This window comes from Salmo trutta, chromosome 29, assembly GCF_901001165.1.
Source record: "Salmo trutta chromosome 29, fSalTru1.1, whole genome shotgun sequence".
In the NCBI taxonomy this organism is placed as follows: Eukaryota; Metazoa; Chordata; class Actinopteri; order Salmoniformes; family Salmonidae; genus Salmo; species Salmo trutta.
The window spans coordinates 25076889-25092516 of record NC_042985.1 but is presented as its reverse complement, the minus strand read 5'-3'; the positions used below and the strand labels follow the sequence as shown (position 1 = coordinate 25092516).

At 45.1% G+C, this 15628-nt stretch overlaps 1 protein-coding gene across 1 annotated transcript in view; it reads left to right on the top strand.

Moving 5' to 3' along the window:
• The first annotated feature begins 5746 nt into the window (after window positions 1–5746).
• LOC115167198 (purine nucleoside phosphorylase-like) overlaps window positions 5747–15628 on the top strand; it is a 10518-nt gene continuing 636 nt past the window's right edge. The window contains exons 1-4 of the mRNA XM_029721370.1: window positions 5747–5931; window positions 9798–9967; window positions 13990–14149; window positions 14389–14535. Coding sequence (XP_029577230.1) covers window positions 14143–14149; window positions 14389–14535 — 154 coding nt within the window. The 5' untranslated portion in view covers window positions 5747–5931; window positions 9798–9967; window positions 13990–14142. The remainder of the gene's footprint in view (window positions 5932–9797; window positions 9968–13989; window positions 14150–14388; window positions 14536–15628) is intronic.

Sequence of the window (15628 nt, the reverse complement as noted above, 5' to 3'; positions counted from 1 at the left end):
GTGATCATGCAACATTTTGTTCCAGTTCCTTCCTGACTGTTTCAGGCCGTACAGTGACTTGTTCAGTTTGCAGACTAGTTGCTCACCTGTATCTGACCTGACTTCAAAACCCTCTGGTTGCTCCATGTACACTTCACAGTCAATAGGAGCATGTAGATATGCTGTTTTGACATCCATCTGATGTAACTCTAAGTCATACTGAGCTGCTAGCTGCATCAAACAGCGTACTGATGTCATATTTGCAGTTGGAGAAAAAGTCTCCTTATAGTCTATTCCTGCCACTTGACTATACCCCTTTGCAACATATCTTGCCTTGTATGTCTCAGTCTCATCTGAATTGTTTTTGACCGCATAGACCCACCTGCCCCCCACTGCATTTTTACCCTCTGGCAGTGTGGTTAATGTGAATGTATCATTTTCCCTAAGGGAATCCATCTCCTCCTTCATAGCAGTAGCACAAATCTCTGATTTTGGTGAAATCATTGCTTCTTTGAAGGTTTGTGGTGCATTGCACATTACTCTGTAGCAGTAGACAACACTAGGTGGTATCTGGTCATCACATTTCACTTTACACTCATAGTCTTTTAAGTACTGGGGTTTCTTCCTCGCTCTGTCTGGATAGCGTGGACTCTGACCATCTGATGTCTCAATTTGCACATCTTGTGTCTCTTCTGAGTTTTGATCTGCCATCTTGGCTTTCGGCATGGGGTTTTCAAATCTCTCCCCATGAAGATCATCACTGATTGCCAAATCTGTCTGAGTTTGGTGTTCGACTACACCTTTTGTAACACACTTGACTAATCTGTTTTTAAGAACTTTCCCAGTGTCTGGGTAGTAGACTAGGTATGCTGGACTATTTTTATCATACCAGACAAAAATACCCTTTTCACATCTTGAGTCTAACTTTTTCTTGTTCTGTCTATATGCATAGCAAACAGATCCAAATTCTTTCATCTTTGGAAGATCAGGCTTTCTCCCAGTAAACATGTAGTGTGGAGTCTGTCCTACACGCTTATTGTAACACCTATTGCGAATTACTGCAGCAGTCATTACAGCATATGTCCACAAGTTCTTTGGTAGGTTGCTTTCAAGTAGCATGCATCTTGCCATTTCGAACAATGTTCTCCAATTTCTCTCAGCCGTCCCATTTTGATGGGGTGAGTAAGGGGCTGAAGTTTCATGTCTTATGGCGTTCTTACTGAGCAGTGACTGGAACTCTTTGGCTGTGAATTCTGTGCCTTTATCTGACCTGACACACTTTATTTTCCCATAAGGGGCCACATCAGCAATAAACTTCTCAGTAGCTTTTACAGTATCACTCTTTGCTTTTAGGAAATACACAAAAACTGCCCCTGAATAATCATCCGTAAATGCTAGAGTATATCTGAACCCATCTTTCGCCTCTGGCTCAATAGGGCCAGCCAAATCAGTGTGCACAAGCTCAAGAGCCGCTTTTGCTTTTTCATCAGGCTCTCTGTTTCTGCTCTGAACAAATTTTCCCTGAGTGCAGATTTCACAGTTGAGGGTAGATTTGTCAATCTTACCTGTGATTTTCATTCCCTCTGTCACATTTTCTAACTTTGACACATCCTCAAAATTACAGTGGCCAAGAATTTTGTGCCATGTGTGAATATCATAGCACCCATGACATCTATCATCATATTCATCACTTACAGTGTTAAGATAGTAAAGTCTATCGTACTCCTCGATGTCAAAAGTGGTACCGTTCTTGTGGATGAGCTTGTTACACCCCTGTCGAAATTTGACTGAAGCTCCGTTGGCTGTCGCTGCTTTAACAGAGAAAATGTCCTGTGGAAACGACGGCACGTACAGCGCCTTCGTCAGCGTTGTTTTTACCCGACGACCCGTGTTGTCTCTCAGGTAAACCTCCGCTGCACCTCTCCTCTCCGCGACACCATTCGTTCTTGTTCCGTCAGCCAGCTCCACGGAATGTTTTTCCGGTTTGAAAGTCTCGTCAAACTCCTTAAACTTCCCGATGTCCGTGACTATATGTGACGTTGCTCCCGTATCAACCATCAGCCCTTTCTGTTTCAGTCCACTAACCTGACAGTCACTTATTCTGAATGCAAATGTGTGGCTTTCAGCATCTGTTGATTGTTTCACATTGTCTCTTCTTTTTCGTCTGCAATTTGCGTCAGTATGAGTGGAGCTCTTGCAAAAACTACACCACTTTCTCCGTTCTTTGCGCTCTCCAGTAACGGTACATTCCCGGGCCTTGTGCCCTTTCTGGCCACAGTTGAAGCAGGTTATCTCGGTCCCTTTATCTCTCCCTCTTGGCCAGCTAACTTTAATGTTACTTGCCTTCATCACGTTGTCGTCAGTGGAAATGGCGCTAAACTTCTCGGTGCTTTCATAGCTCCTCAACTTGGTTTTGAACTTGCCAAAAGTTGTCGGCTCGTCACTCTGCGTTATGTGGATGGCAAACTGCTTAAATGATTCCGCCAAACCTTTCAGAATCATTGCAATCAACAGCCCGTCACTTAAAGTCTCTTCAGCATTTCTCAGTGCTGTGATAGCCGTCTCAGCACGAATGATATAGTCCGTAACACTTTCGTCAGCGGCTTTCTGAAGAGAAGTTAGTTCAGTGTAGAGGCTAATCACACGTGGCTTCCCTTTACCTGCATAATGTTCCCTCAATATCTTCAACGCTTTTCTCCCATCATCTGCTGCTTCTCTCATTATCAGGGAAAGGCTTTTATCATCCAAAACCTGTATCAATTCGGCGTAGGCTTCTTCATTTTTCTCTCTGTCTTCTTCATCTTCATCCACGCTCAATATGGCGGCCTTTAGCCCAAGCAAACGCAAGTGCCCCAAAAACTTTGTCTCCCATAACTCGTAGTTTTTTTCATCTCCGTCGAAATATAATCTATTCCATCGGCTTCCATGTTCCCTCCTGGGCCCATAACCTGTTGGTGCTGACATCTTCAGGACAGGAATACCGGTTTACTTAACGGAGGAATAAACACACATGTTCATCATTGGTGTCTTAACCAGAACCGGGGAAAATGCACTTTATTTATTTTCGCACATGCGCAGTCATACATCTCTCATATGGCATGACTGTACCAGTGTAAGAACACAACTCAACAACATATTAGTCCACATGCCAACAGGTAATCACAGAGGTCAGACGTTTCTTGTAGTTGGCCACCAGGTTTGCACACATCTCAGGAGGGATTTTGTCCCACTCCTCTTTGCAGATCTTCTCCAAGTCATTAAGGTTTCGAGGCTGACGTTTGGCAACTCGAACCTTCAGCTCCCTCCACAGATTTTCTATGAGATTAAGGTCTGGAGACTGGCTAGGCCACTCCAGGACTTTAATGTGCTTATTCTTGAGCCACTCCTTTGTTGCTTTGGCCGTGTGTTTTGGGTCATTGTCATGCTGGAATATCCATCCACGACCCATTTTCAGCTGCCTTGAGATCATTGACAAGATCCTCCCGTGTAGTTCTGGGCTGATTCCTCACCGTTCTCATGATCATTGCAACTCCACGAGGTGAGATCTTGCATGGAGCCCCAGGCCGAGGGAGATTGACAGTTCTTTTGTGTTTCTTCCATTTGCGAATAATCGCACCAACTGTTGTCACCTTCTCACCAAGCTGCTTGGCGATGGTCTTGTAGCCCATTCCAGCCTTGTGTAGGTCTACAATCTTGTCCCTGACATCCTTGGAGAGCTCTTTGGTCTTGGCCATGGTGGAGAGTTTGGAATCTGATTGATTGATTGCTTCTGTGGACAGGTGTCTTTTATACAGGAAACAAGCTGAGATTAGGAGCACTCCCTTTAAGAGTGTGCTCCTAATCTCAGCTCATTACCTGTATAAAAGACACCTGGGAGCCAGAAATCTTTCTGATTGAGAGGGGGTCAAATATTTATTTTCCTCATTAAAATGCAAATAAATTTAAAACATGTATTTTTTATTTTTTTGTTGTTATTCTGTCTCTTACTGTTCAAATAAACCTACCATTAAAATTATAGACTGATAATTTCTTTGTCAGTGGGCAAACGTACAAAATCAGCAGGGATCAAATACTTTTTTCCCTCACTATATATACTGCTCAAAAAAACAAAGGGAACACTTAAACAACACAATGTAACTCCAAGTCAATCACACTTCTGTGAAATCAAACTGTCCACTTAGGAAGCAACACTGATTGACAATACATTTCACATGCTGTTGTGCAAATGGAATAGACAACAGGTGGAAATGATAGGCAATTAGCAAGACACCCCCAATAAAGGAGTGGTTCTGCAGGTGGAGACCACAGACCACTTCTCAGTTCCTATGCTTCCTGGCAGATGTTTTGGTCACTTTTGAATGCTGGCGGGGCTTTCACTCTAGTGGTAGCATGAGACGGAGTCTACAACCCACACAAGTGGCTCAGGTAGTGCAGCTCATCAAGGATGGCACATCAATGCGAGCTGTGGCAAGAAGGTTTGCTGTGTCTGTCAGCGTAGTGTCCAGAGCATGGAGGCACTACCAGGAGACAGGCCAGTACATCAGGAGACGTGGAGGAGGCCGTAGGAGGGCAACAACCCAGCAGCAGGACCGCTACCTCCACCTTTGTGCAAGGAGGAGCAGGAGGAGCACTGCCAGAGCCCTGCAAAATGACCTGCCACAAATGTGCATGTGTCTGCTCAAACGGTCAGAAACAGACTCCATGAGGGTGTTATGAGGGCCCGACGTCCACAGGTGGGGGTTGTGCTTACAGCCCAACATCTTGCAGGATGTTTGGCATTTTCCAGAGAACACCAAGATTGGCAAATTCGCCACTGGCGCCCTGTGCTCTTCACAGATGAAAGCAGGTTCACACTGAGCACATGTGACAGACGTGACAGAGTCTGGAGACACCGTGCAGAACGTTCTGCTGCCTGCAACATCCTCCAGCATGACCGGTTTGGCGGTGGGTCAGTCATGGTGTGGGGTGGCATTTCTTTGGGGGGCCGCACAGCCTTCCATGTGCTCGCCAGAGGTAGCCTGACTGCCATTATGTACCGAGATGAGATCCTTTGTGAGACCATATGCTGGTGCGGTTGGCCCTGTGTTCCTCCTAATGCAAGACAATGCTAGACCTTATGTGGCTGGAGTGTGTCAGCAGTTCCTGCAAGAGGAAGGCATTGATGCTATGGACTGGCCCGCCCGTTCCCCAGACCTGAATCCAATTGAGCACATCTGGGACATCATGTCTCGCTCCATCCACCAACGCCACGTTGCACCACAGACTGTCCAGGAGTTGGCGGATGCTTTAGTCCAGGTCTGGGAGGAGATCCCTCAGGAGACCATCCGCCACCTCATCAGGAGCATGCCCAGGCATTGTAGGGAGGTTATACAGGCACGTGGAGGCCACACACACTACTGAGCCTCATTTTGACTTGTTTTAAGGACATTACATCAAAGTTGGATCAGCCTGTATTGTGGTTTTCCACTTTAATTTTGAGTGTGACTCCAAATCCAGACCTCCATGGGTTGATAAATTGGATTTCCATTGATTATTTTTGTGTGATTTTGTTGTCAGCACATTCAACTATGTAAACAAAAAAGTATTTAATAAGATTATTTCTTTCATTCAGATCTAGGATGTGTTATTTTAATGTTCCCTTTATTGTTTTGAGCAGTGTATATATTATTATTATTTTTTATTTCTTTTTTGTTATTAATTTTTTTTGTGGCCTCTTGGACCCCCACAGGCCTGGGCTAAGGGGCTTCAGCCCCAGTAAGCCCTTGCATTAAACCGGCCCTGGCCCTCAAACCAGTCCGCGTGCTGCACTATTGTCAATCCACCCAGTGAGCAAATCACTCCACCCCCATCTTTCAAGCCGAAAACTGTATCACTTCGCATCAAGATAGCGAGAGAAATAAATCTAACAATTTCCTCAAACGCCGCCGACATGTCATCCACCAGCGAGAGCAGGTACGATAAATGAACGACTACATGATATTATGCTCGGTCAGAAGGAACAAACCTTCATCTATCTCCTCATAAACTTGTTTCGCCTATTCGAATTAACCATTAACTCGGGCACAACCAGATCATTGCCATAGCAACGGCGATCATTCCTGGTAGAGAACTTGACATTACAGTGAGAAAGCGCAAGAGTTATGTGGTGGCAGTAGCTGTCGTTTCTGATAACGCCCCCGGTCAATGTGACAGGAAGATAGCCAAAACGTCCTTCCCATATGATTCAAGGTGGATGGAATGAAATAGACTACAGATAGCCAGTTTGAATTCGATGAGAGCTTGCCTATATTGCACACAATAAAACAACGCTGCAGCCAAAACACTGCATGCTATGCAGGCACAAGATTAGGCTATAGGCCTATTCTCTTAGAAAAAGGGTTTCAAACGTGTTCTTCGGGTGACCCAATAGGCAGTGGTGTAAAGTACTTAAGTAAAATACTTAAATGTACTACTTAAGTTGTTTTTTGTGGTATCTGTACTTTACTATATATTTTTGCCAACTTTTACACCTCTACATTCTTAAAGAAAATAATGTTGGCAACTTTTTCCTCCATACATTTTCCCTGGCACCCAATGGTACTCAATGCATTTCGAATGCTTAGCAGGACAGGAAAATGGTCCAATTCACACACTTATCAAGAGAACACCCTGGTCATCCCTACTGCTTCTGATCTGGCAGACTCAATAAACACAAATGCTTCGTGTGTAAATGATGTCTGAGTGTTAAGAGTGCCCCTGGCTATCCATAAAATAAGATAATTATGCTGTCTGGTTTGCCTAATATAAGGAATGTGTAATAATTTATACTTTTCCTTTTTATACTTATGTATATTTTTGCAATTACATTTACTTTTGATACTTAAGTATATATATAACCAAATACTTGTAGACTTTTACTCAAGTAGTATTTTACTGGGTCATTTTCTATTAAGGTATATTTACTTTTACTCAAGTATGACAATTGGGTACTTTTTCCACCACTGTCTCTTGCTGGTTCCAGGTAAAACCCTTTTGGTTCCAGGTAGAACCATTTTGGATTCCATGTAGAACCCTCTGTAGAAAGGGTTCTACAGAACCCTAACCTAACCTAACCCTAATCCTTAATAATGTGTCATCCTTTTGTAAATGCCTTATAAATAGTTGAATATGGACCGTATTAAAGTGAAACTGTCTATTTAGCATACAAACTACAGAAGCTGCTCACCCTACAAAAAACAATGCTAAAACATGCTGGATTCCGCTGCATAATTTCAAGATTCAAACTTGAAAACTCATCAGTCACTGGAGTTGTTTTCCTGCACAGCTACAGGAGGGACTAGGCTAGCGAGAGATTAGAATTCAGAGTACATGCCTCTCTAGGCTGCTCCTGAGAAGAAATACTATATATCTTGGCTTTTCGTTGTAGCCTACATTAGGCTAGGCCTGTTTGGTATTCAAATGCTCTGAACGAGGCTGCAGTGCTGCGGTCGGTCCCGCTTCCGTATTCATAGCGCAAGGGACAGGAACGTTGCCAGAGTGACCATCAGGACCTTCGACAGCTCTGTGCGGGAGTGAAGGCATGGGGCAATATTGGGCAATCTAGTTTCACCCTGTTGCGCACTCCGTACTGATCGTTTGTTTTCTGGTTTCTCAATACTAATACTGAAGAATACAATCAGCCTTTTATTTTCTGCAAGGAATGTATTTTACAGAAATGTTAGCAAATTCACGCAAAAACACACTTGCAAAACACCTAGGCCTAAAGCCATTATGTCAATTATGTAATTGGTAAGATTGCTGTTGTTACGGGGGTTGCCCTATTTCCCAGGACAAGTGACATGAGCATTCGTGCAAGTTGAGCGTGTGGATGCCCCATGTGGCAGGCAATTTTTTTTCCTGATAACAACTACTGTAGATGCAAAGAATTCCAGTAGTCTGGTCTTTCTGGTTCAACACACACGTAAGTGGTGATGTCTGTGAGTGTGTGTGTGTTTGTGTGTGTGTGCATCCCCTGTGTGTAGTGAAAAATAGTTATTTTACATTTTCGGGCAAGTAATCATAATCTTTGGACAACCAAAATATATTACTGACATGCCCAACGGGCAAATGCCTTTGAGACCTGAATGTCAATTCCTGCGTTCTATAGGATGAACTAGACTAGAATAGACTACTTGCTTCTTTTGCTTGTTTAGTTCCCCTTAACATAGTAGGCCATTGTTCCCTTTCCTATAGCCCTTCCTCTAGCTACCTTTTCTTGCAACCTCTCACTCATTACTGCCTTTAAGAGCTCTATACATCGAGAGAGAGGGAGATCATTAACCACACTGACCCATTACTGCCTTTAAGAGCTCTATACACCGAGAGAGAGGGAGATCATTAACCACACTGACCCATTACTGCCTTTAAGAGCTCTATACACCGAGAGAGAGGGAGAGCATTAACCACACTGACCCATTACTGCCTTTAAGAGCTCTATACACCGAGAGAGAGGGAGAGCATTAACCACACTGACCCATTACTGCCTTTAAGAGCTCTATACACCGAGAGAGAGGGAGATCATTAACCACACTGACCCATTACTGCCTTTAAGAGCTCTATACACCGAGAGAGAGGGAGATCATTAACCACACTGACCCATTACTGCCTTTAAGAGCTCTATACACCGAGAGAGAGGGAGAGCATTAACCACACTGACCCATTACTGCCTTTAAGAGCTCTATACATCGAGAGAGAGGGAGATCATTAACCACACTGACCCATTACTGCCTTTAAGAGCTCTATACACCGAGAGAGAGGGAGATCATTAACCACACTGACCCATTACTGCCTTTAAGAGCTCTATACACCGAGAGAGAGGGAGAGCATTAACCACACTGACCCATTACTGCCTTTAAGAGCTCTATACACCGAGAGAGAGGGAGATCATTAACCACACTGACCCATTACTGCCTTTAAGAGCTCTATACACTGAGAGAGAGGGAGATCATTAACCACACTGACCCATTACTGCCTTTAAGAGCTCTATACACTGAGAGAGAGGGAGAGCATTAACCACACTGATTGCTCTCTTCAGTGGCTTCTCATGTCAGAGAACTAGTGCACTCCATCCCCACAGACCATCTTTCTCTCTTTCTCTCACACTCACTCTCTAACTCACTCTCTCTCTCTCTCTCTCTCTCCTTGCCTTCATCACTCTCACTCTCACTCTCTAACTCACTCTCTCTCTCACTCTCTCTCTCTCTCTCTCTCTCTCTCTCTCTCTCTCTCTCTCTCTCTCTCTGTCCTTGCCTTCAGAGCAGAGTGAGAGATGTGTACTCACCCAGTGAATTGAATTAATCAAATTTGATGAATTGCTCAAGCCATTCCACCCCCACCTCCCACCCTCCATGACCAAGGCTATCACAAGCACGTTTATCCCTGCTGGCTGACAGGGCCAGAAGGATGGGGGTTTACTTACGCATCCTAACCCTCCAATCAGGCTTCAGAGGCCACTTGTTGGAAGTGCATGTGTGTGCATGCACACACACACACTCACACATCACCACCCACGCATGTGTGTTGAGTATCGCATTTTGATGTGTGTGTAAGGGACTGCTTGCTTGCTGTGCTCCAGTGGATTTGCTTATAGAGGCTTCTCAGCCTGTGATTCATCACCATCCTGCCAAGTTACCCTGCCCAGGGCCTGAGCTAAACGCTCCACTGCAGGAGTGGGACAAAAGTGCATTTACACACCCCAGATCATTCCCTTTGCCCCTAACCCTTCACTCTTGTCTCTTTCTTTCTTCTCCCCCTCTCTCTCTCTCTCTCTCTCTTTCTCACTATCTCTCTCCACCTCGCAGGTACACCTATTAGCAGTACAAGGAGACAGCTGATTGGCTGCTGGAGCGTACGCAGCACATGCCCAAGGTGGCCATCATCTGTGGTTCTGGACTGGGAGGGCTGGCAGACTTACTGGAGAATAGCGTAGCCTTCCCTTATAAAGACATCCCTCGCTTCCCTCAGAGCACAGGTACAGTATACACGCATAACCTTGAAGACTTCTTATCTCTGACACAGTGTTGTGAGTCTGTAGCTTAACATCTCATTCACCTCAAAGCACATTACTACATTGCATAATAAAGTTCTAAACCCATGTCATCAACATTGGTCCCAGGTGACATCATTAATGAGGGACCATGGTGGGTAGATGGGGGGGGGGGGGGGGGGGGGACTGGCTCTGGGGGACAGGGCTTAATCACCCCTCAGGGGTAGGGGAACTGGCTCTGTCACTGAGACACACAGGGAGAGGCCCACCTACTAAACACACACACCAAACTCCACCATACTGCACACCAGGTAGACTGGTCTGTTAGTGCTTTGACCTGCAACTTGACCCTGTTTCCTCATCTGTCTCCCTTAATCCCATCCCATGCAGGGTAACATACATGTGTATGTATGTGTGTTTGTGTGCGCATGTGTGTGTGCAACACCTCGTCGGACCCAAGTCTGGCAAGGAAGTTGTTGCATTTTAGTGTGAATGTGCCTGTGTACCACAAGCAGCCGGTGGCACCTTAATTGTGCAGGACAGACTGCTAGTAATGGCTGGAACGGAATAATGGAATGGTATCAAACACATCAAACACATGGTTTCCATGTTGTTCATGCCATTTCATTCACTCCATTCCAGCCATTATTGTGAGCCGTCTTCCCCTCAGCAGCCTCCTGTGCTGTGCACGTATTTGTGTATCTCTCTCTCTCTCTCTCTTTCTTTCTCTCTCTCTCTCTTTCTATCAGTTCCAGGCCATGCTGGGAATCTGGTGTTTGGGGAGCTGCAAGGGAAGGCCTGTGTTTGTATGCAGGGCAGGTTCCATTACTATGAGGGCTACAGCATTGCCATGGTTCGACTGCCTCTTCCGCTCTGAAACATAATGCAACACACATTCAGCACATACCATGCTGTGTATGCTATGCTTTCCATAAAAAGTATTTTGAAGACAAATTGCTGTAAAATGAAGATGTGCAATAAACATATGCAACTGATACTGTCTAAGCAGGACCTAAGCTTGTTACATAGTACTGTATTGGATTCTGCTGTGTCACTGTCCAACATGAAGCTCCTAGACTACTTTGACTACAGGGCTGGCAGATGACATTATAGTTGGGACAGCAGTGAGCTAAGTAAAGACAGCTGATTAATGTGATGATGCTCTCTGTCACTCTAAGACACTGTAATGATTTAGGCCACTCTGACTGCTGAAGTCGTGTGTGTTTATATATACTGTATATTCTGTGTGTTGTTCAGGTGACGTACCCGGTGCGTGTGTTTATATATACTGTATATTCTGTGTGTTGTTCAGGTGACGTACCCGGTGCGTGTGTTTATATATGCTGTATATTCTGTGTGTTGTGCAGGTGACGTACCCGGTGCGTGTGTTTATATATACTGTATATTCTGTGTGTTGTGCAGGTGACGTACCCGGTGCGTGTGTTTATATATGCTGTATATTCTGTGTGTTGTGCAGGTGACGTACCCGGTGCGTGTGTTTATATATGCTGTATATTCTGTGTGTTGTGCAGGTGACGTACCCGGTGCGTGTGTTTATATATGCTGTATATTCTGTGTGTTGTGCAGGTGATGTACCCGGTGCGTGTGTTTATATATGCTGTATATTCTGTGTGTTGTGCAGGTGACGTACCCGGTGCGTGTGTTTATATATGCTGTATATTCTGTGTGTTGTGCAGGTGACGTACCCGGTGCGTGTGTTTATATATGCTGTATATTCTGTGTGTTGTGCAGGTGACCTACCCGGTGCGTGTGTTTATATATGCTGTATATTCTGTGTGTTGTGCAGGTGACGTACCCGGTGCGTGTGTTTATATATGCTGTATATTCTGTGTGTTGTGCAGGTGACGTACCCGGTGCGTGTGTTTATATATGCTGTATATTCTGTGTGTTGTGCAGGTGACGTACCCGGTGCGTGTGTTTATATATGCTGTATATTCTGTGTGTTGTGCAGGTGACGTACCCGGTGCGTGTGTTTATATATGCTGTATATTCTGTGTGTTGTGCAGGTGACGTACCCGGTGCGTGTGTTTATATATGCTGTATATTCTGTGTGTTGTGCAGGTGACGTACCCGGTGCGTGTGTTTATATATGCTGTATATTCTGTGTGTTGTGCAGGTGACGTACCTGGTGCGTGTGTTTATATATGCTGTATATTCTGTGTGTTGTGCAGGTGACGTACCTGGTGCGTGTGTTTATATATGCTGTATATTCTGTGTGTTGTGCAGGTGATGTACCCGGTGCGTGTGTTTATATATACTGTATATTCTGTGTGTTGTGCAGGTGACGTACCCGGTGCGTGTGTTTATATATGCTGTATATTCTGTGTGTTGTGCAGGTGACGTACCCGGTGCGTGTGTTTATATATGCTGTATATTCTGTGTGTTGTGCAGGTGACGTACCCGGTGCGTGTGTTTATATATACTGTATATTCTGTGTGTTGTGCAGGTGACGTACCCGGTGCGTGTGTTTATATATACTGTATATTCTGTGTGTTGTGCAGGTGACGTACCCGGTGCGTGTGTTTATATATGCTGTATATTCTGTGTGTTGTGCAGGTGACGTACCCGGTGCGTGTGTTTATATATGCTGTATATTCTGTGTGTTGTGCAGGTGACGTACCCGGTGCGTGTGTTTATATATGCTGTATATTCTGTGTGTTGTGCAGGTGACGTACCCGGTGCGTGTGTTTATATATGCTGTATATTCTGTGTGTTGTGCAGGTGACGTACCTGGTGCGTGTGTTTATATATGCTGTATATTCTGTGTGTTGTGCAGGTGACGTACCCGGTGCGTGTGTTTATATATGCTGTATATTCTGTGTGTTGTGCAGGTGACGTACCTGGTGCGTGTGTTTATATATACTGTATATTCTGTGTGTTGTGCAGGTGACGTACCTGGTGCGTGTGTTTATATATGCTGTATATTCTGTGTGTTGTGCAGGTGACGTACCCGGTGCGTGTGTTTATATATACTGTATATTCTGTGTGTTGTGCAGGTGACGTACCTGGTGCGTGTGTTTATATATGCTGTATATTCTGTGTGTTGTGCAGGTGACGTACCTGGTGCGTGTGTTTATATATACTGTATATTCTGTGTGTTGTGCAGGTGACGTACCTGGTGCGTGTGTTTATATATGCTGTATATTCTGTGTGTTGTGCAGGTGATGTACCCGGTGCGTGTGTTTATATATACTGTATATTCTGTGTGTTGTGCAGGTGACGTACCCGGTGCGTGTGTTTATATATGCTGTATATTCTGTGTGTTGTGCAGGTGACGTACCCGGTGCGTGTGTTTATATATGCTGTATATTCTGTGTGTTGTGCAGGTGACGTACCTGGTGCGTGTGTTTATATATGCTGTATATTCTGTGTGTTGTGCAGGTGACGTACCCGGTGCGTGTGTTTATATATACTGTATATTCTGTGTGTTGTGCAGGTGACGTACCCGGTGCGTGTGTTTATATATGCTGTATATTCTGTGTGTTGTGCAGGTGACGTACCCGGTGCGTGTGTTTATATATATTGTATATTCTGTGTGTTGTGCAGGTGACGTACCCGGTGCGTGTGTTTATATATGCTGTATATTCTGTGTGTTGTGCAGGTGACGTACCCGGTGCGTGTGTTTATATATACTGTATATTCTGTGTGTTGTGCAGGTGACGTACCCGGTGCGTGTGTTTATATATGCTGTATATTCTGTGTGTTGTGCAGGTGACGTACCCGGTGCGTGTGTTTATATATGCTGTATATTCTGTGTGTTGTGCAGGTGACGTACCCGGTGCGTGTGTTTATATATACTGTATATTCTGTGTGTTGTGCAGGTGACGTACCCGGTGCGTGTGTTTATATATACTGTATATTCTGTGTGTTGTGCAGGTGACGTACCCGGTGCGTGTGTTTATATATGCTGTATATTCTGTGTGTTGTGCAGGTGACGTACCCGGTGCGTGTGTTTATATATACTGTATATTCTGTGTGTTGTGCAGGTGACGTACCCGGTGCGTGTGTTTACTCTAGTTGGGGTGGAGACGTTGATATTAACCAACGCTGCAGGAGGACTGAACCCTAAGTTCAATGTTGGTGACATCATGTTGATCGGACACCACATCAATATGCCAGGCCTCTGAGGGGACACAACGATGACAGGTGAGACACCTAAACTTTGAGACAGTCAAACAGGTGCCTTTGATCATCAGTTAGCCACCCAAACACTGAGGCCAAATGACCATAAATGACACCTTATTCTATGTGAGGTTTTGGGGTGTATGTTTGAGAGGGTTCAGTGTGTGTGTTAACTCTACTGTTCTGTGTGTGTGTGTGTGTGTGTGTGTGTGTGTGTGTGTGTGTGTGTGTGTGTGTGTGTGTGTGTGTGTGTGTGTGTGCAGACCTGGGCCGTTTGGCTCGAGAGGTGGCAGAGGAGCAGGGCTGTTCCTCTTTCCTCCAACAGGGGGTGTACTGCAATGTGGGCGGCCCCGCCTTCGAGACAGTGGCAGAGACCAAGATTCTGCTAAGCCTGGGGGCAGACGCTGTGGGTGAGTACAAGACACTGATTTATGGTCAGCTTTCAGACCTATGCCAAAGGGCAACTTGTGCCTTCAGGGAGCACATCGGGCCTCTGATGTGTATACTGTCTTCTGACTGAGAAAATGGAGAAGGCTCTCCCCAAGAGCACTCTTATCTGAAAGAGAGCAACGCGGCTCTAAATATTTTACTAGTTTGTGACTCACTGACACCGGCCCTCGGTTAGAGGGGAATAAAGCAGCCCAAGAATGAACACACAGGAACTTTATTTAAACACACTGAGGAAGAGGAGTATGGGGATGCATATGGTAATGTACATGGGGATGAAAAGTTGGAGAGGTAGTGGAATGGTAGTGGATTTTGGGCACGCACACCATCCCACAAGTCCAGAGATATTATTGAGTCCAGTTGTTGATGGGCAGAGACAGAGATGTCTGTCACTGCTTGAGGGATACTACAAGTATTGTGTGACCTGTATAGTCAAGAGGATGGGCAAATGTCCGGCCCCCTACTAACCTCCCTAGCAACCAACCAGGGCACATCTCATGCAGGTCAGGGAGAGTTTGAGAGGCAGGTTTATGGGGCCCCCTAGACTCTCAGGCTCCAGTTGTGGGTGATGGGTGGTGGAGTGTGAAGCTCAGGGTTGTGAGGTGCTAATACCAGTCACTGGAATTTGTAATACTATCTAACCAATGACACAATCAATAAAACACAGACGCACGCACACACAAACACACACACAGAGGTGCATGCAGCTAGAAACAAACAAACAGATGTTAATAACAGAAAACGTCAGGTGCTCCTCTCTCTCAAACACACAACATCAGGTGCCATCCTACTGGACACACACTGGCTGAATCAACAGTGTTTCCATGTCATTTTCATGTAACCAACGTGGAATAGACGTTGAATTGACGTCTAGGCCCAGTGAGATATCTATGCCAATGGGGTCAGCTTCAGGGGTCACAGTTCAATTGATCTGAACCCTGAGTGGTGTCAGTTAGAGGGTAACAGGTTGACAGGGAGGAAGCTGTACATGTTATCCTTTGACATGACTCATTTTCTAGGTCTTCCCTTCCCCTCTTTATCCCCTGTCTTCACACA